At 49.3% G+C, this 18314-nt stretch overlaps 7 protein-coding genes across 7 annotated transcripts; 5 read left to right on the forward strand and 2 right to left on the reverse strand.

Moving 5' to 3' along the window:
• Positions 1-1548: 1548 nt before the first annotated feature.
• Positions 1549-4612, forward strand: VDAG_06595 (Sad1/UNC domain-containing protein; the record flags this gene model as incomplete). The annotated part of the gene is made up of 1 exon (XM_009659299.1): positions 1549-4612. The coding sequence occupies one exon, from the start codon at positions 1549-1551 to the stop codon at positions 4414-4416; it is 2868 nt and encodes a 955-aa protein (XP_009657594.1). The 3' UTR covers positions 4417-4612.
• On the reverse strand, positions 4533-7420 carry VDAG_06596 (uncharacterized protein; the record flags this gene model as incomplete). Its single annotated transcript, XM_009659300.1, has 10 exons — positions 4533-4915; positions 4988-5102; positions 5157-5236; positions 5294-5366; positions 5501-5531; positions 5615-5736; positions 5794-6360; positions 6419-6664; positions 6718-6810; positions 6941-7420. The coding sequence occupies 10 exons, from the start codon at positions 7418-7420 to the stop codon at positions 4770-4772; spliced, it is 1953 nt and encodes a 650-aa protein (XP_009657595.1). The 3' UTR covers positions 4533-4769.
• Positions 7421-8608: 1188 nt separating this feature from the next.
• On the forward strand, positions 8609-11813 carry VDAG_06597 (rsec15). Its single transcript, XM_009659301.1, has 10 exons — positions 8609-8825; positions 8910-9920; positions 9974-10105; positions 10165-10266; positions 10320-10429; positions 10499-10638; positions 10729-10978; positions 11046-11202; positions 11266-11519; positions 11579-11813. Exons 1-10 carry the CDS (start codon positions 8775-8777, stop codon positions 11655-11657), a joined length of 2286 nt encoding a protein of 761 aa, XP_009657596.1. The 5' UTR covers positions 8609-8774; the 3' UTR covers positions 11658-11813.
• VDAG_06598 (nuclear transcription factor Y subunit C-4) lies at positions 11515-13361 on the reverse strand. Its single transcript, XM_009659302.1, has 6 exons — positions 13233-13361; positions 12930-13152; positions 12835-12848; positions 12731-12784; positions 12008-12670; positions 11515-11936 (listed from the first exon to the last, which is right to left on the reverse strand). The coding sequence occupies exons 2-6, from the start codon at positions 12997-12999 to the stop codon at positions 11907-11909; spliced, it is 831 nt and encodes a 276-aa protein (XP_009657597.1). The 5' UTR covers positions 13000-13152; positions 13233-13361; the 3' UTR covers positions 11515-11906.
• A 257-nt stretch (positions 13362-13618) lies between these two features.
• VDAG_06599 (rRNA-processing protein FCF2) lies at positions 13619-14575 on the forward strand. Its single transcript, XM_009659303.1, has 2 exons — positions 13619-13942; positions 14160-14575. Exons 1-2 carry the CDS (start codon positions 13730-13732, stop codon positions 14538-14540), a joined length of 594 nt encoding a protein of 197 aa, XP_009657598.1. The 5' UTR covers positions 13619-13729; the 3' UTR covers positions 14541-14575.
• Positions 14576-14958: 383 nt separating this feature from the next.
• VDAG_06600 (30S ribosomal protein S10) lies at positions 14959-15968 on the forward strand. The gene is made up of 3 exons (XM_009659304.1): positions 14959-15041; positions 15118-15631; positions 15689-15968. The coding sequence occupies exons 1-3, from the start codon at positions 14991-14993 to the stop codon at positions 15841-15843; spliced, it is 720 nt and encodes a 239-aa protein (XP_009657599.1). The 5' UTR covers positions 14959-14990; the 3' UTR covers positions 15844-15968.
• A 413-nt stretch (positions 15969-16381) lies between these two features.
• Positions 16382-17894, forward strand: VDAG_06601 (tryptophanyl-tRNA synthetase). The gene is made up of 4 exons (XM_009659305.1): positions 16382-16848; positions 16911-16991; positions 17045-17279; positions 17338-17894. Exons 1-4 carry the CDS (start codon positions 16492-16494, stop codon positions 17793-17795), a joined length of 1131 nt encoding a protein of 376 aa, XP_009657600.1. The 5' UTR covers positions 16382-16491; the 3' UTR covers positions 17796-17894.
• Positions 17895-18314: the final 420 nt, after the last annotated feature.

The following is an 18314-nucleotide window of genomic DNA, read 5'->3' on the forward strand; positions in this document are numbered from 1 at the left end:
CTACTAAGGGTTAGTCTATTATATAGAGGGTACCCCCTAGACCTCTTTTTTAGGTTTTTAGATCTTAATAATTATCTAATTCTAATTATACTTATAAGTCCCCCTTATATAATAATTCCTATCTAATTTATATATTCTTAATTATTAAGAATAGATACCTTCTAAGATATACTTTACTCCTATTAGGATTAATTTAAGTACTTCTCTTAGTTAATTATAACCTTCTTCTAATTACCCCTCGACCTACTTATCTTCGATCTAAACGAAAAATATACTATTCTATAGCTCTTATTAAGGGCTATAAGAATCTTCGATCTATTTCTCGACCTAACGTTTCCTTCTAGAGATATAGCTACTTTTATCTCTTACTTCCTCTTATCTATTATTATCTCTTTATTCTATAACCTAGCTATACCCTCGGTTATTGCCTAATACCTCCTATATCGATTACGATATATACTAATATAAAGTATTTTAATTTCGCCCTTAGAATCGATTAAAATAGCGAATACTTTCCTTTAATCGGTTTTAATAGATAAGCGTTTTATAATATAATTTAATATTTTATTATAATTAATAAAGATAATAAGAAAAGAATTATTATAAATAGCTAAAACTTATTATTTATAGCTATTAAGATATTAGCCTAGAGGAGGAGTATTATATAATAATTAAGGAAATAGGGTAGCTATGAATTAATAACCCTATAATTAGGAAATATAATAAGATAAGAAGCGGACCTATTAAGTAGAGTACGTAATAGCTTACCTAGATATAGTAATAAGCTATTAGCTTATTAGGGATATAATAGTAAGCTAGGGGCTAGCTTATAAGATAATATACTATAATCCTAATATTATAGATTATTAACGATTAATAAGTAAACTATCTAATATAAGCTTATTACTTAATAATAAGGATAGGATAAATAGGTATATAAGAATAGGCATTCTATACTTATAGATATATTCTTTCTCACGATAGTGATTAATCTAAGTCTTACTTTATATTCATTATAACGAGTACGTAACGCCTTACGATACTATATCGTCTTAGAGTCATAACCCAAGCTTCTATAAATAAGCAACCCTAACCCTCTAATAATGTTCCCCCTTCGGAAGCTGCCAGGTCGTAATAGGTAGCCTGGATCCGTATCTATTCTACTAGGTGCTTTTCCTATATCGGGGATAGCTTCTACTAGCTAGAAAACGCGATATTCTTATATTAGGTTCCTTAGATATAGTGCTAGAGGGTAGACCTTAGTATGCCCTATCTGCAAGAGGCCTTGCGGATAGAGTTGCTGTTTGTGATAGCTTCTAGAGCCTAGTTGATCTCGTCTTCGGTATATCGAGGCATTATTAGCTAAGGTAGAAGGATTTAGAATTGTAAAGGAATTGCTATTGAATTAGTAAAGATATCGGAGGTTGAAGAAGGAAGGTTGGGGTAGCGGTGAGGGATTTTGAGGCGGGCTAAATGGGGGGTGGGCCAAAAGTGGGTGAGCAACGTTATAGTAGAACCCACGTCATATAGACTCCTTTTACATTGTTCATGGTCACTATCGACCATTATTCTATATGCTACATTGTCGTTAACGTCGGTGCCGAATATGAGGCATCCTTCCGCGTTCCACGAAAACGAGATTACCCAACGCGGCTCAGCGAGGAAGCCATGTTTTGGCATGCACAAGGCTGGGCCGTACTGGCCCGGCTGATGCTGGTTACCATTCCAGCCGGATCATGCGAATCCGATACACCGATCCCATCTGCGAACGAGCCCACTTCAACATGTCACGCCCGGGACATCAACTACGTGACCGACACCTTGCCTGAGCAATGTTATAGGGTTCGTTGGCAACATGCTGAATCGATCGTATTCAATGATGGCGATCAAACGGCAGAATATATAGGACACGACCCCTCATTCCTGGATACAAGACCAGTAGATCGCGAGGAGAATGACCGCCAGCCTTCTACTGCCTCAGTCGAGACTACAAACTCTGGGGATGATCATACGGAAGCCACAACCTTCATGTCCTTCGAAGATTGGAAGGATCTCAAGGCACGTGAAGCTGAACGTGAGGCTCAAGATACCAATCCGGACTCTGAGAAAGCTTTGCCACCCCCCCAGGGACATGACTCTAGAGAAGAAAGTGACATAGCACTTAAGGTTGAAGCAGTATCAGAAGAGCTCAGCAGTATCGCAGCGCCACCGCGGCAATCTCTTGCTGGCGCTGGCGAAACCGAGCAGCCATCGGAACCAGTTCTATATGACGATGGCAAGGCACAGTATTACCGCAGTAAGGACGCAGGGAAGACATGCAAGGAACGATTTTCATACTCGTCATTCGATGCTGGCGCTACTGTCCTCAAGACCAATACCGGAGCGAAGAACGCGAAGGCGATATTGGTCGAGAACAAAGACTCCTACATGCTGCTCGAATGCGCCGCGGACAACAAATTTGCCATCGTCGAGCTCACAGACGACATTCTCATTGATACTGTGGTACTTGCAAACTTCGAATTCTTCTCCAGTATGATCCGGCACTTCAAGGTCAGCGTCAGCGACCGGTATCCCGTGAAAGTCGACAAATGGAAGGACTTGGGCGTATTTGAGGCCAAGAACTCCAGAGACATTCAGCCTTTTCTCGTCGAGAACCCTTTAATCTGGGCTAAATACGTTCGCATCGAATTTCTTACTCACTACGGGAATGAGTATTACTGCCCAGTATCTCTACTCCGAGTCCATGGCACCCGCATGCTCGACTCCTGGAAAGATACCGAGGCACCCCCCGACGAAGACGACGCTGAAGACGAACCTGTGGATGCAGTCCTGGACCTCATTCAAGACTTGGACATTGATCAGGCACAGAGGGTACCACCACCTGACAATAGTGAGGCAGATGAAGTTACTCGCCAGGGACAAAGCATCTGGAGTGATGTGGGTAACTCTGTGCCATCTTCACCACTACAGGCTTCCCTTGTTCAGGAGAATCCTCTGGATTTCACATGCCCCGTAAACACTGCTGTTCTAGAAGAGGCTGCATCGAAACCACGTTCGACCGTGGACAGGCTTCCGCACGAAACTGAAAGTCAAAAGGCCGACGTCTACCCTGCTGCCCACTCCGACGATTTGCTACTTTCTCAACGATTGAAAGAACACTGGACTGGTCCGCTGGATAGGGTTGATGATCCGTCCGATCTAGTCACTGGAATAACCTCTACCGATTCAACATCTATCATCCCTGTGACGGTAGCGACATCAAGGCCGACGTCAGTACCACACATTTCGTCTCAAAATGCATCACGCATCGCTTCGGGGTCCCCAAAGAGACCATCGCCGGTTGCACAAGCGCCGACGCGCTCCAAGAACGGCACTTCCGCCTCAGTCCCGCCGGCCTCGCCAACGGTCCAAGAGAGCTTCCACAAGGCGGTAAGCAAACGCTTGCAATTGCTGGAGTCGAATGTCACGCTGTCTCTTGAGTACTTGGAGGAGCAGTCACGCTTTCTACAGCAATCTCAGCGGGCGTCAGAACGCAGACAACTAGCCAAGGTTGACTTGCTACTAGACAGCCTCAACCACACAGTCTTATCCGAGCTTCGTCATGTTCGCCAACAATACGATCAGATGTGGCAGTCCACCGTCATGGCCTTAGAGAACCAGCGGGACCAATCGCAAAGGGAGCTCGTCGCGCTAGGTTCGCGACTGAATGTCCTTGCTGACGAAGTAGTATTCCAGAAGAGGATGGCCATTCTACAGGCGATACTGCTACTATCGTGCTTGGTAATGGTAATCTTCTCGAGAACGATAGTCTCTGTTTCACCAAACCAGATGGATATGCCATTCAGTTCAAGCCGGCAATATCAACATAGTCTCCCCCGAGCTCTGCATTCCTCTGGGTTGGGTCGATCACACAGCGGCCATCTTTCTACTTCAATTGTCGAATATGACCATGAGGGCGATGCCCAGCAACAAGGCCAAGGCCACGGCACGGATCCCTTCATCCGAGTCCATCAGCACAGCCATGGAGGCAGCCTTGCTGATGCACGGCGTACATCAGGGCCACGGCTAGAGCGTGCTCGACTTGCTACCTCACCCATTTCTCTTAGCGAGGATGACTCCTGGGTTACTCGCCAAAGCGAGGGTGTTCCCATCTCTCCTAGCATATCGGCGACGCCACCTACAGCAAATGAGCGCCACATTAGCCGATCGTTCAATCCGCATTCTTCTGAACAGATTCTGACTCCGTCATCTTCAGACGCACAGGACACTCAATCCGACGGAATTGGCTCAGACCCATCGAGCGAAGATGGCTCCCGAACACCACCCAGCCCCTTGGGTAGGTTGGCAAACACGCATGATCTGGGTCCTGGTTTTCGCAAGCCGCTGCCTGCACTTCCTGAACATCTCCCCTCGTGAAGGCTGTTCACATGGTCAGTCAAATACCGTGGTTACGGCGCCAGCACACCGCACACGCTTTACTTTCATGATACACGAGATATGTTTCCACGTCCATCAGCTTGTACAGAAGACTCGAAATGGCTCTTCATCAGCTACGTATGAATATTAGACATGAGACCCACTCAAACTTTGCTGGGCTCTCTACATAACAAGCAACCCTAAAATAATCCCACACATCAGACGCAATGTTATGTGTGCAAGTAAAAGAGAGGAACAAAGAGACACAGGAACCTCCAACATTCAATCATCTAACCGGACTATACTCCATCGGTTTTGAGCCATGCATCACTACCAGCCTTAGTGCGTCGCTTTCAGCGGGAGTAATGCATGTATGATTCGTTGGCTGTCTCGAATTCATGCTCCTCCAGTGCTGCAAGTCTTGTGCCGCGGTCGTATTGTGAGCGTCTTCGGCGCTGCTCATCACGGAAGTGTTGGCCAGCATTGGGAGTGAAGAGACCTATCAATGGAGAAAGCTCCTATTAGCATTCAATCCTGTCACTTACAGCCTCAAGAGTGACGGACTACATACCGACGTGTTCTGCGTTTTCGCAGCTTCGCTTCATCTTTGACTGGTTGTCAGGCTGGGGAAAAGGCTCTTCTTGGCCCGCAAGTTCCGGAACAGGACCATTGGAGGTGTAGAATAGCTGAGGGTGCCTTTGTCAGCGGCGAAGGCCTATATGTTCTCGAGCTCGATTCACCTTGGGCCGGTAATGCGCTGCTTCCAACATCACGGAGCTATTGCGGAATTTCTGCACTAGGCAGTCCTTGCCTTGGATGGCTAACGCGGCATATTAGCTTAACACATTGCGGAAACGCGGAGTAGTAGGCATCCTACTGGCGTATGAGATTTCGGCTACTTTGTCACTTTTGAAACAGTTCCACCGCTGGTTGCCGCGCGCGTTGACAAACTATACTGGTGTTAGGGATGAATTGGAAGCACAGAGGATTGTCAGGGCTCCCGCCCTGTTGACCTACGTCAATGATATCCAGTGGCTGGTAGTGGTTAGCTTTGGCATCGTGGATTGCTCAAATGAAGACTTACGTCAACAAAATTGATGAATGCATAGCCCACGCTGTGGACATGAAATTACATTAGTCCAACGGGGACAAGGAAGGTTGGGGACAAAGAAATTGGCAATTGGTTCCTTCGACTTACTTGCAGTCGTTGGCAAAGTCAATCCGGAGGTACATGAAGTCGTACTTGCCCCAACTGGAATCGTCCACGATACGTTTCAGCATTGCCTGGTCAACCTTGTTCGGTATGTTGCGGAGCATTATCTGTCAGGAAATTCAGCATTATGAAAACGTACGCACTCCGTGAGAGGCTACACGCACGGTGGTTCGGACATCTGTACCCTCGCGGATTCTGCCAACGTCCACGTGGTTGTGGTGACTGGCCACACCATAAAGAGACATCCGGTTGACTCGGGATGCATGTTGACGGCGGATATCAGGCCTGGGGTAAGCTGGCATCGTGCGTGGCTGACAAAAATCATCCGGAATGGGGACTACCTGAGCATTGCTAGTTCCTGTTGCCAGCGTTGCCATGAACTGGTAATTGACGGATGCTGGTGATGACGGGATCGCGTTCTGGTGACCATTATCCAGACGATAAGCCGCCATATTGGACTGGAACGGAGCGTGACAGATTATTGGCCACATGGTGTATGGTTGCTGGACTTGCAGTCTGGTTGGGGGATATTGCTGGCTTGGACCGATCGGAGGCACCGTTGGAGACGGCACCAACTGTGACGCAGGTGTATGTTTGCCCAGAGTCAATTCCTGCATAGACTGATCAAGATTTCTTTCAACAACTGGAGAGAGAACTGATGTGCTGTCGTGCATCGCGCTTGAAGGGGGGGTATCATGTCCCTGGAGAATAGACAAGTGGACTATGATGTCCTGTACACACATTAGAAATCAATTTCGCACTTCGTGATTTACAGTCAAGTCTGTATACCTCAAACAAACAGCCGTTGTACGCTGCCACAGCGGAATAGGCATCGGCTGGACTGGCGTACTCTGCAAACGCTGCGTAGACTATGAGCCCAGAGCTCCGCTGAGGCGACTGGTACCCAACAACCTCGCCTCGAGATTGAAGCAGCTGTAAAATGATGCCTTGGGTATGAACAACATCGAGTGCACCTGGCACGGGCGAGAATGCCAATATCGAAACCTGCAAGGTTGGTGAAGTTACAGCAGTGTGCTGTGAGTTCTGGTCAGCTTTACAGATAGCTTCTCGAGCATAGTTAATCCTACCCTGAGCCACTGATCACCAGCAATGCGTAAGGCTTCACAGACCAACCGAGCACGATGGATGTTGTCGTGGACAACAGTGGCACTACTCGTGCTCTGAAGCCGTACATACGCCTTCCCACCCCTACACACAATATGGTGTGCCTCTAGATCCAGAAGGCCTAGCCCTTCAAGTCTCTACTTGCTGTCAGTTTCGGACCACAATTGGCGGTAGCATAGATTCTACCACCTCGAGATAACTGATGATGTCTCCAAGACGCAGGGCATGGCCGGGAGACATGATCTGAACAAATTGCGGAATACTGCTTTCGTGAGACGCCAAGTTTGATGCGTTCGATCCCCTAGAGGTAGACATTGAATTGGTAAGACCCTCTGAAAGCTCCGACTGAGCTGAGAATGGGTGGAAGGCAGAGGCAGTAGGAGACAGCAGTGAGGTAGTACGGGCTCTGGAGTACACCGTCACAAAAGGGTCTTTGTCGCCGATAGATGGCGTCTTGCCCACAATGCCGACGGGAAACTGGCTTGGTTTCGTGCCAGCCCAAGGTTTCCCGGTTAGTTCAGTGATACATGATGTCTTAGCCGGTTTTTCGTCTGGTGAGAATGATGTGAGCCTTGTATCAGGCGTGCCTTTGAACGATTCCGCTCCGCCACATGACGAATGAGGCGATGATGGGTCGAAACCGTTGACATCGTGGGTCAGTGCCATTGCGCGTGTTTGTGTAGAGTTATGGCCACAGATGAAACTGTGCGATAATCTGGTCAACTGTTGAGCTGAGTCGTTGATCCCTGCGGAAGTTGCCCTCGGATTGGGTCCAGGGGAAGCGAAGACTGGTGTTGGCGGTATCTTCCGGTGACGGAGACAATTTGCAGATATAATTTCAATCTGTGTGTGCTCGTCCGCGTGGAGTGAAAATATCAACAGTAGAGGGTTATATGTCGGGCGCGGGGTATATTACTCCTGGCTTCCCGGGGGAAGCGTGAAGAGTTCCCAACGAGAAGCCCTGTGTGTGAATATGGCTTCCTGGGTGACTCATCAGATTCGTGCCTTCCATGTCTCATGGAAGGCGTGAAGAAGCTGTTCCTGCTAATATCTGCTCTGCACGTGAAACAGCCCGGGCCATTAAGGGCGGGTTATCTTGTTCTGAGGGGAACGAATTACTGGCAAAGGGAGGCGCGAACGGGACGAGGGAAAGAGCAACCAGTTTCATCCGGCAAGTTCTCCAGCCTCACTGGAAACCCGAGGTTCAATTGGTCGAAGAAGTCTCTGACCCGAGGAAGGCACGTCGCCTCACACGCCACCGGATGGCTAAGAAAGGATCCGAATGTAGCAGGCATCGGATCCTTCCACAGCCGTGAGATCTATCAGTGTCCGGCCGTTGGCACCCGGAATCGCATCAAAATGACAGGTGTGGATATGTGTGTGGTAGTATGTTTAGATGTAAACAAGCTCGACGCATGGTCTGGATGTCGGAATAAGGGGTAAACCTGGAGACACGGATTGCAATACTTGCATCAAGACCGACGGCAAACGTCCAGGCAGCTGCACTATCTAATACCATCCTTTTACGCTGAATGATTTTGAATTCATGTGGCAGAAAAAATGATATACACATTGCCATGGATTGGATAACTGCCTGTGAATCACCAGCTGCTCTCAATCTACTTACCTTGGTACCTACCTACCTTAGGTATGGTAAGGTAGGTAGCAAAGGCAACTACCTCGTGTCATTCCAATAGTTGACTGAAGCGTGAGGTGTAGTCGCACGGACCACCTCGCGGCTCAAGAAGCTCATGCGGGTGGTCACTGGTAGGTACGCTGGTGCTTCGTGCACTGTCGCCGCATGCTTACCGTCCATCTGATGAATTACCCTCCTACCTACCCACCTAGGTGCCTACCGTACTGAGGCATCTTGATCCAGAAGTCGCGCACCCAACGTCCCTGCAATTCAAGCACGAGTTCAATCATTGGACGCCTTGACTGTGCCAACTCGAAGTTGTTGCTGAGATGTGCAGGTAGCGGCTCCAACCCGAACGGCATCGCGACATTGGTGCACTCCAACATGCCTCGGCGTGTTCAGAACTACGATGACTACGGCATCGCAGTTCAAGAGGTGAGCCAACTAAGCCGGTCATGCAAATCATCTCCGTCGGAACTTCCAACGCAGATCATAGCTCACCATTCTCGTTCGTCTCAGATCATCGTCCTCTCTTCCAATGCCGACTTCTTGGATCAACTCATTCCTGTATTGAAAGACGCATCCAGCTCAGGCCGCACCCCTGCACTGTTGCAAACACTCTCACAATACTCCGAAGACAGAGAAGCAGATATCGAAAGAATCGGTCTCACAAAGCACGAGGAGTTTCTCGGCTCAGTTACCCAGCTGCAGCAGATTCGCGAAGGGACTGTGACTTTGACTGCAGAAATTCTTGAGCTCAACGAGTCCATCCAGTCAAGTACAGAGAAGTTGGCAGACCAAAAACGGGGACTTGTCAATACGAGAGCTGTTCGACAAAACATCGCCGATGCTTCCAACGCGCTACAGGACTCTTTGAGGATACTTTACGCCGTGAATAATGCACACGAGCTGATTCGCAAGAAGAAATACTATGCAGCCCTGAAATCCCTAGAGGACTTGCAAAACGAACACCTGGTGCCAATCATACAAAATAAATACGCCACGCAGCACAAGTTGGCTGATGTCATTCAAAAATCCATCCCACAGTCACAGAAGTCGATATCTGAAGCCGTCATGACGGACCTCAACACCTGGCTATTCCGCATTCGTGAGACGTCTCAATTTCTTGGCGAAGTGGCCTTCTATCATACCGAACTCCGACGGGCCAGGCAGCGAGAGAGAATCGAGAGCGACTCTTATTTGAATCGATTCAAACTCAACTCATCCATTGAGCTGGCGTATGACGAAAGTGAGGAGTTTGACGAGTTGGATAACGAGGAGCTTCAAGTCGATTTCACCCCTCTTTTCGAATGCCTGCATATCCACGATGCACTTGGACAGCGGGATAGATTCCGCGCCGAATATTCTGCCACACGGCGGCAACAAAAGGACTTGTTGCTGCCAGGTACTGTAGGACTTACAGCCGAAGACGAGAACTCACTAAGCAGCTTACTCGAAGGAGTTGCTGGGTTTGCCATAGTGGAGAAGGCGACCATGCGAAGAACACCTAATTTGCGATCAATCGCTGATGTAAGACAAACCACCAAAGCGCCTGCTTGCGCGGATGCTAACGCCCCCTCCAGGTCGACGAGCTTTGGGACTCCATGTGCCATACTGCGATTGGGTTGACATCGACAGCACTGGATGAAGTCAGCAATGCTGAAGTCCTTTTAAAAATCAAAGGTGTCATGGCTCTCTTCATCCAGACTATGGAGGTAGGATTGTCTCTGCTGGCCGCACGTCTCTATTTCTGCTCACACGCGCTTGTATATAGGGCTGGGGCTACTCCGTGACAGCACTGGACGCATTTCTGTTGACCCTGTTCGACAAGTATGCGGAGCTCTTAAAGCGTCGCTTCAGTGAGGACTTTCAAGAGGTACACGTTCTTCATTTCTCGTACAAAAGTGTGAGCCCTGCTAATGGAGGAAGATTGTCTCTACCGACGACTACATGCCCATGGCTATCAACAGCCGTGAAGAGTACGAGAAAGTCGTTAATGTTAGCTGGTTTTCGCAGGAGAAGTCACCGGAAGACCTAAGGTGAGCATCTGCAAACTAAGCCAGGAGCCACGGGCATCGTTAGTTGTACTGACCGACCTGCCACACCAGTTTCCCTTGTGTGCTTCCCTTCTCCCAGATGTATCCGCTGTGCTGCATCGACATTAGAAACTTCTTGAACCAGTTCTACTTCTTCTCAGATGATCACTTCCAGCACTCCAACATTATTGATGAGACCCTCAGAAAAGCACGTTGGCCTCTTCACTTGAAATTAGTCGTTTGCTGACATCATTTGCAGTCTCTTGACGAGTTATTGACCGACAAAGTCTGCAAATCCTTAGTAGAGCGTCTGAGCTCTCAGTATCTCGGCCAGATCGTCCAAATTCTTATCAACCTGGAACATTTCGAGGCTGCATGCCAAGAATTGGAACAGCTCCTGATACGAGCCCGGTCATCAACTTCTGCGGGAGGTCCTGTGACGCTGGGTGCGACTGAGCAGTTTCGGAACAACAAAAAGACGGCAGAGAAGCGCATTTTTGAACTCGTTAACTCCAAGATCGACGATTTGGTCGATACGGCCGAATATGACTGGTTCGCAAATCTCTCTTCAATCATTTGTCGATTTGCTGGTCTGAATCTGACGAAACTTTGCGAACAGGATGACCTCCACGGCACCAACAGACCCAAGCAATTACATGCAAACATTGACACGCTACCTTTCCAACATAATGAATTCAACTCTGCTTGGCCTCCCACGGGAGATCAAGGAACTCATCTATTTTGATGCGCTGAGTCACGCCGCCAACAAAATTTTGGTAAGCACACAAGACTTCAAAATGGGGCTATTGGTCAGTTCTCAACTAACCCTTTCCCACAAGGCTCTACCGCTCTCCTCGGAGGTCAAACACATCAACACCCATGCCGTCTCGGCATTGGCCGTCGACGTGCATTATCTTACGGAGTTTGTGGACAGCCTCGAAAACGGAGCTATGCTTCGTGAAAACTTAGATGAGCTTCAGCAGACTGTCAACCTGCTGCAATCGGACAATCACGACGAGTTCTTTGATATCTCCATCCGCAACAAGAAATTCGGAAGAGTGGACGCCCTGAATGGCCCTATGCTTTTAGAGAAGTATGTTGATATTGACGCCAGGCAAATTGCGATGGCACATGAAGCTGACCAAGTCACAGACTCACAACACAGGCAGCGCCACTAACGCGCACAGCTCCCCTGTCCAATTTCTCCTCTCGCTTTGGCATGATGAAATAAATCCAGCAGAGGGGTTCATGTAGGGAGACTCCGAAACACAAGGAAAACAAGGAGGAAAGAAAGAACACCGAGCCCTTCGCGGCTGAAGGCAGAGGAATGCCAAGGTGCTGAAAGTCTCAACGCCGGACGCCACGTACGACAAACATTGCTTTCGACAGTCATTTCATAAGCCTTGTGATGGCGAGGCCTGCAGCATCAGGCCGGCCCCACGCTGTACAACATGCGTATGATGTTTGTGGCCGACCTGGCTCATTCGAACTCCTCCGATGACATAGGTGCCTATAACTCTAATTAGTCACTTGTTGCGAGTCGAAACAAGATGGCGGCTGGGTAGCCTCCGATTGACTTGCCTGTTGGGCTTGCATAGTTCCATAGCCGTACATGCCCTCAATCTCACCGTACATCGGTGGTTGAGCCTGGCCGTAGGGGGCTGATGGGTTGGCCTGAACCGAGCCGGGGTACATGTTCGGTGGCTGCCTGAAATCTTGCTCGGGAGCGATTGCATGAGCTCCGAGGCCATAGTCCGAAGGGGCCATTTGGTGTGAAGACGATGCATGGTTTGGAGCCTGGGGTACATGCTGGCCAGGGAGCTGAGCCGGTGGTGCTTGATGCACGCCCTGCTGTGCAGCCGCATTTTGACCTGCGGTTCGTTTGGCCTGCGCAGAAGCCTCTTCCCTCGGCACAATATCGATGAGAAAGTCAAACATATCCGACTTGGCAAGAGCAGACGCAATATCAGACCTCTGCAACGTCCGACGCTTGTTTTCTTCCGCATGAATCCATGCTCGCATGGTCAGCTCGGTGATAAAAATGTCGCAGCCCTTGGCGAATAGAATTGGAGCCTCCGCTGAGATCATCTTGACATCGGGGTCAGCCTTCATCACCTTCTTGATCCGGGCCAAGGGTAGCTGATGGAGCTTGTAGTCGTGGGTGTCACTCTCAAGGTGATTGATAGTTTGTTGCCAGTATGTGGTCAATATATCCTTATATTGGCCTGTCAGACCTTGATGAACCTAGACGAGGGAATATCATGTTAGCTGGTTCATCGGCAACATTGGAGACTGTTCACCTACATTGGCCCAAGGACCCGTGTACAGCTCGGCAGGTGCAAACCCTTGAGCTGAGAGCTAAATGATTGTGAGAATAACACTCTACAGGGTAATGAAGGTGGGCGTACCGTAGCGCTGGCTCCTGATAAGTAACAGTAGGTCAGTAATATGTAGAAAGAGGAGGATAGGCAGGATGTTGCGGCAGCGTCAGAGGGGGCCATACCGTAGTGACCGCCATGGCTGGTGTCGTAAACAGGTTGCTGCGGGCGACCTTGTTGGTTCTGTGCGTCCATCTTGTACTTTCGGATTACGAGTACAACAACGTTGACGCGTAGCAAGCTGGGCGTTCTATATTGCCCCCTGGTCTTGATGTTTTAGGGGAAAGCGAGGTAAAGAGGCCTCAGAAATGATGGACGCGGCTGGAGGTGGATATTTTCCAGTCGTTACTAGAGCGCGTCAGTCGCGAGAATGAGGCCAGGCTTAATGTAGCCGGCATGCCGTAAGCGGGGTAGTCGTGTAACAATACCTTTCCCGAGCTGTTGCGGCAGGTGTGATGATCTTGCAAATCAGGGCCCGGTGGTTCTGTTCAACTTATTGAAGAGCACGCACTTCGCTTGGATCTGTTTTGGAGATGAAGCTACAGATTACGTTGGACAGGATGATGGTGGTGGCTGGGAGTGGATGCCCAACTCCCCTCTAACACCAATGCAATTTACAGTGTGCAACTACCAAGGACCCAGGGCCATCAAAACACTTGTATATGGCATCAATGGCTTACACGCACTGTATGCTCCATACCAGCTGACTTATCTGTGTGCCATATAAGGCTAGCGTCATTTCGGACGGGAACTGCCTATGTGGTCCCACTTGCCCATGTCCAAGATCTTCTTGGATTTTTTTTCAGTTTTACATCAGGCACACTTTTCATTCTCTCCTTCTACCAAGCTTCGATCTTGTCGTGGCTTACTTTCTGTTTCCTTCTTGCTGTGCCTGCACAACGATCAACGCTTGCTGTTATACGCTATGGCTGAGCTCTCGGACGAGCGCATTCATCGGCTCTTGACTGAAGCTGAGGATCGCTTGGCAGCGAAGCCGTATCACGATATCCCGACCGACGTTGGACAGTCCACTCCGAAACTTGGCAGCCTGTCTCCTGTAGTGGGCGCAAAAGGTGGCATCGCACGGCCTCCTCAACAGAGGTTAGCGGTCCGGGATGCCCACCAGATGATCCCTAACGTATGTCACCAACCTTATCTTCTGCTTCGCGATTTACTTCTGTGTGATGATAAGCTACCCATGCTTTACACTATTGATGTGGCAGTTTGTCCGTCTTGGATTACTCTGCTACGCCCTCATGATCTTTACATTTTTCATAGTTACTCTGATGCCAATTGTCTTTTCATGTCCGCAAACTCGCATGTACGATCTGAACTGCACTAACAACCCCTGACAGAACGAGTCGGACGATGCTGGCCAAGGATGGTTCGGCCTACCGAAGACTGATCCGAATGATAAGGAATTCAAGAGAGACGTGCAACTTCTGCAGATGCGCGGAACAGCATTGGATCCCTCACGGCATTATAAGAAGGAATCGTTGAAAGCCAAGATGCCACGCTACGCACATGTTGGGCGCATAGTAGAGGGTCCAACTGATTTTTACAATTCTCGGTTGACCAGGAAAGAGAGGAAGATGACTCTGGTCGATGAGTTGCTGGCTGCCGAAAAGGCTTCCGGGAAGTTCAAGTCCAAGTTTAATGACATACAGGGCCGCAAGGCTAGTGGGAAAAAGGCCTCCTACAAAAGATTCGTCTCACAAAGGCGCCGGCGCAACTAAGATACCCAATTGCTTCATGAATCAAAGTTTTATTCAAATTCTTTCAGTATGATCATGATTGTGCATGTACGCCATTCCTCCTCTGAGCCCCTGCGAGCCACCATGCGATCATGGTGTGTGCTGGGCGAGGCAACCTGTATGAGAAGCTCGTACACGTTACAGAGGACGGTTTTAGCGTGCAGGAGGCGCTTGAAGCTCCTGGCCTAATAACCTACCTGAATTGGATGCCGTTGAAAAACCACTATCCTAAAATGCCGACCCCTGCACCTTAAATACTAGGGCCTAGACTCATATTGGCTTCAATTTCATGTCCCGTGGTCGCAAAACCCCATCAGTATCCATGATTAGCTAATCGGACGCGACCATTTGGAAGAGAACCAATTCATTAGGCTAGCGAAGTCGAATTTTGGACCTTGTTGTTCCGCCGTGACACGCAGACTCCGCGCGACCATGAGCCACTCAAACTTGCTACGGTCGGTGACAGGCCTTTCCAGTCGTTCTGTAAGTTCGCAGCCACTCTAGTATGGCTTTGATATTGTACTCAGGGCTGATACTGCCATCTTTCTCTGGGTCACAGATAGTCACTCGCAACACTCCCCATATTCGACACCTGAGCGTGCAGACACCGCGCAAAACCACACCTGTTGTAGATCAATCGTCCACGGACACGACTGATGTTAGAAAATCAGACGGAAACGTACGCTTTCCGAGGAGCGTTCAAGCTCTGTACTTGAAGCCTCTACGCCGCGAAGCCCATTTCGGTATCCCATCATGCGACCTGCAGCTACGATCTTACAGCATTCGAAACCTCGAGTTCTTCTGCGACTTCGCCTTGCGAGCGGCGTACTACCTCGATTTACCTGCCTTCGGCCCCGTTCCGCTACCTCGTATAACGGAACGTTGGACTGTGCCGAGGAGTAGTTTCATCTTCAAGAAGTCGCAGGAGAACTTTGAGAGGATAACACTCCGGCGCTTGATTCAGATCCGGGATGGAAATCCTGAATCCGTACAACTCTGGCTCGCCTTCCTGCAGAAGCATGCTTACTACGGAATTGGCATGAAGGCCAATGTTTGGGAGTTTAGCCCAATGGGTAAGTGCCTTCTCCACCACATGATACCCTCCGGTCAATGGCTTAACATGATTATAGGTCTCGGGAAGTCAATGGCCGAAGTCGCTGATGGTGTATCGCAGAGCATTGATTCTAAATGGGAACATCTTGCGCAGCACAAGACAGCGGGAACAATGAAAAAGGTGGAGGAGATACTCGCCAGTCGGAAATTCACAACGACAAGACAGGATTAAGCAGTGACTATACAGTAGAGGGGCGGCAACGGGCTTGCATCTCTTTGACATCCTGCATGTACATCAAATTGTATTAGAATAGAGGGAATACGAAGCTGCCGAGTGGCGTCAACTTCTCCTGCCAGGCCCATCGAGTCGCTCAAACAGCTGATGCGGCGACGCAAGGGTGTCCAGGCAACTTATGAGGAACTGAGAGGCTTGGTCCGCAACGAAAACATCTAACCCGATAGATTGCGATCTGAGGGAAGTCAACCAACTTGGTTCCTGGGGTTCGGAGCTGGCTAGAGCCCAAGAGAAGCTTGTCTGATTACGGGGCAGCCGATGTTTCCAGATTTACCATACAAATTCGTTCAATCTGCCCAATTTACTTGGGTGATCATCAATATTGATTTCATTATGTAAGCGTGGTGTTTTTCCAGGAAAGGCATTCTAATAAAAGAGCCTAGTCCCCATAAAGAGTTTGACTTGTGGTACTCCTCAGGTGAGTTACATGGGTACCGAGTATTGTGTCCTGATAGAAGTTTGGCGTGTTTGTATCGTAGCCAGCTTTTTCCTCCAGGCTAGCACATTGGCCATACAGTCACAGTGGACTTTGGAATCGCTGGCACAGCTGTAGACATTCTTTGCCGACATCCAACCACCAGCGTCATGGGCCGCTTCTTGTGGGCTACGCCGTTGCGATTACGCTTACGACCATCGTCTACGGTCTGTCATCGGGCAGTATATACCACAGGCGTACAGCATTCAGCTCGTGTCATTTTCTCCGGAATTCAACCCACCGGCACACCGCATCTCGGTAATTTTGCTGGCGCCATTCGCCAGTGGATTAAGTTACAGAACGAGCCTTCGGAACCCTGCAAACTGTTTTTCAGTGTTGTCGACCTTCACGCCATCACAGTACCCCAACAGGCGCAGCAGCTCCGGCGTAGTAAACGCGAGACGATGGCCGCCTTAATAGCCGCAGGGCTTGACCCACAGCGATCTGTTCTTTTCAATCAATCGTCCGTAAGTCGAGTGGCTAGTCACGCATATGAGAGGCCCTTAATGGCTGACTTTACCAAACATAGGTTGCCGCACACTCCGAGCTCATGTGGATCTTGAGCTGCACAGCATCAATGGGCTCACTCTCGCGGATGACGCAGTGGAAGGTATGTTCCGGTTCGCTCCATCTGCAGATCTCGCCTGACAAAGAGCGGAATAGAGTAAGCTGTCGCTCACGGCGGACACCTCGCTTCAAGATGACGGAGTCAAGGCGGCTCTAAAACTGGGCCTCTTTTCCTATCCTGTCCTACAGGCAGCCGACGTGCTGGTACACAGAGCCACCCACGTCCCTGTGGGAGACGACCAGCGGCAGCATCTTGAGTTTGCCCGCGAGTGTGCCAATGTTTTCAACAATGCCTACGGACAACATCTCGTTGTCCCGCAAACTTTGACTTGTAAGATGCCGCAGGCCGACGAGTTTGTATATGTATCTTCAAACTGACCAAGTCACAGCAAGGGCACGTCGCGTTATGTCCCTCCAGCAACCCCACAAGAAGATGTCCAAGTCGTCTAATGACGCAAAGTCTCGGATCTTGATCACGGACAGCCCTGACGAGATCAACCAGAAACTCATATCGGCCTTGACAGACTGCGATAACTCGGTCTCTTATGATCCTGTCAACAGACCTGGAGTATCGAATCTCTTGGAGATACTGTCCATCTTTGATGAAAGCGGTAGAGAACCCGCACAACTGGCCGAGAGCCTTTCAGGGCATAACCTCAAACAACTAAAGGAAAGGGTCTCAGAGAGTGTGGTGATGGGTCTCAACGGCATCAGAGAGCGATATATTGACCTCCTTTCGGCCGATGAAGGTAAATACCTCGACTTTGTGGAGGCGGAAGGTGCGCGGAAAGCTAGGGAAAATGCGGCAGAGACAATGGCTATTGTAAGAGAAGCCACTGGTCTTTGAAGGTCACGCTGAGTGCACGATACACATCGCACTCAACTGCTACATCAACCTGTAAACACCACCAAGATAGCTGTACCAACACTGTAAGAATGCACAACGAAAGAATGGCAATGGATTCGGATCCGTCGTCGCGGGACTGATAACAATTCTGTGACTCTTCGACCCTGTACCAAGTTGGATGCGACGTAACGATGACCGGACCTCCGTTCTCTTTGATCAGACTTTACGATGCGTAGGCGAACTTAGAACCCCTAGCAGCAAGCCAAAACTCACGCACTACTTGATTTGTCGCCCTTGAGCCTCGGAGGCTGGTCAAAATCATTGTTAGCCTGCAATGCAAGGCGTGGTGTGCCACAGTGACCAGCACGTACCTGATTACTTTCTTCAGAAACGCCTCCCGATCCTGCTGTGTCACTTGATAGCCTACACAGTGCTCGTCTCGCAAGGCATCCCCAAGCCATGAGCGTGATTTAGAGTGCTGGCTGATCATTTTCTTGAGGGGCTCGCTGAGTTTATCGA

The sequence above is a fragment of the Verticillium dahliae genome, genomic scaffold, assembly GCF_000150675.1.
Source record: "Verticillium dahliae VdLs.17 supercont1.14 genomic scaffold, whole genome shotgun sequence".
Classification (NCBI taxonomy): Eukaryota; Fungi; Ascomycota; class Sordariomycetes; order Glomerellales; family Plectosphaerellaceae; genus Verticillium; species Verticillium dahliae.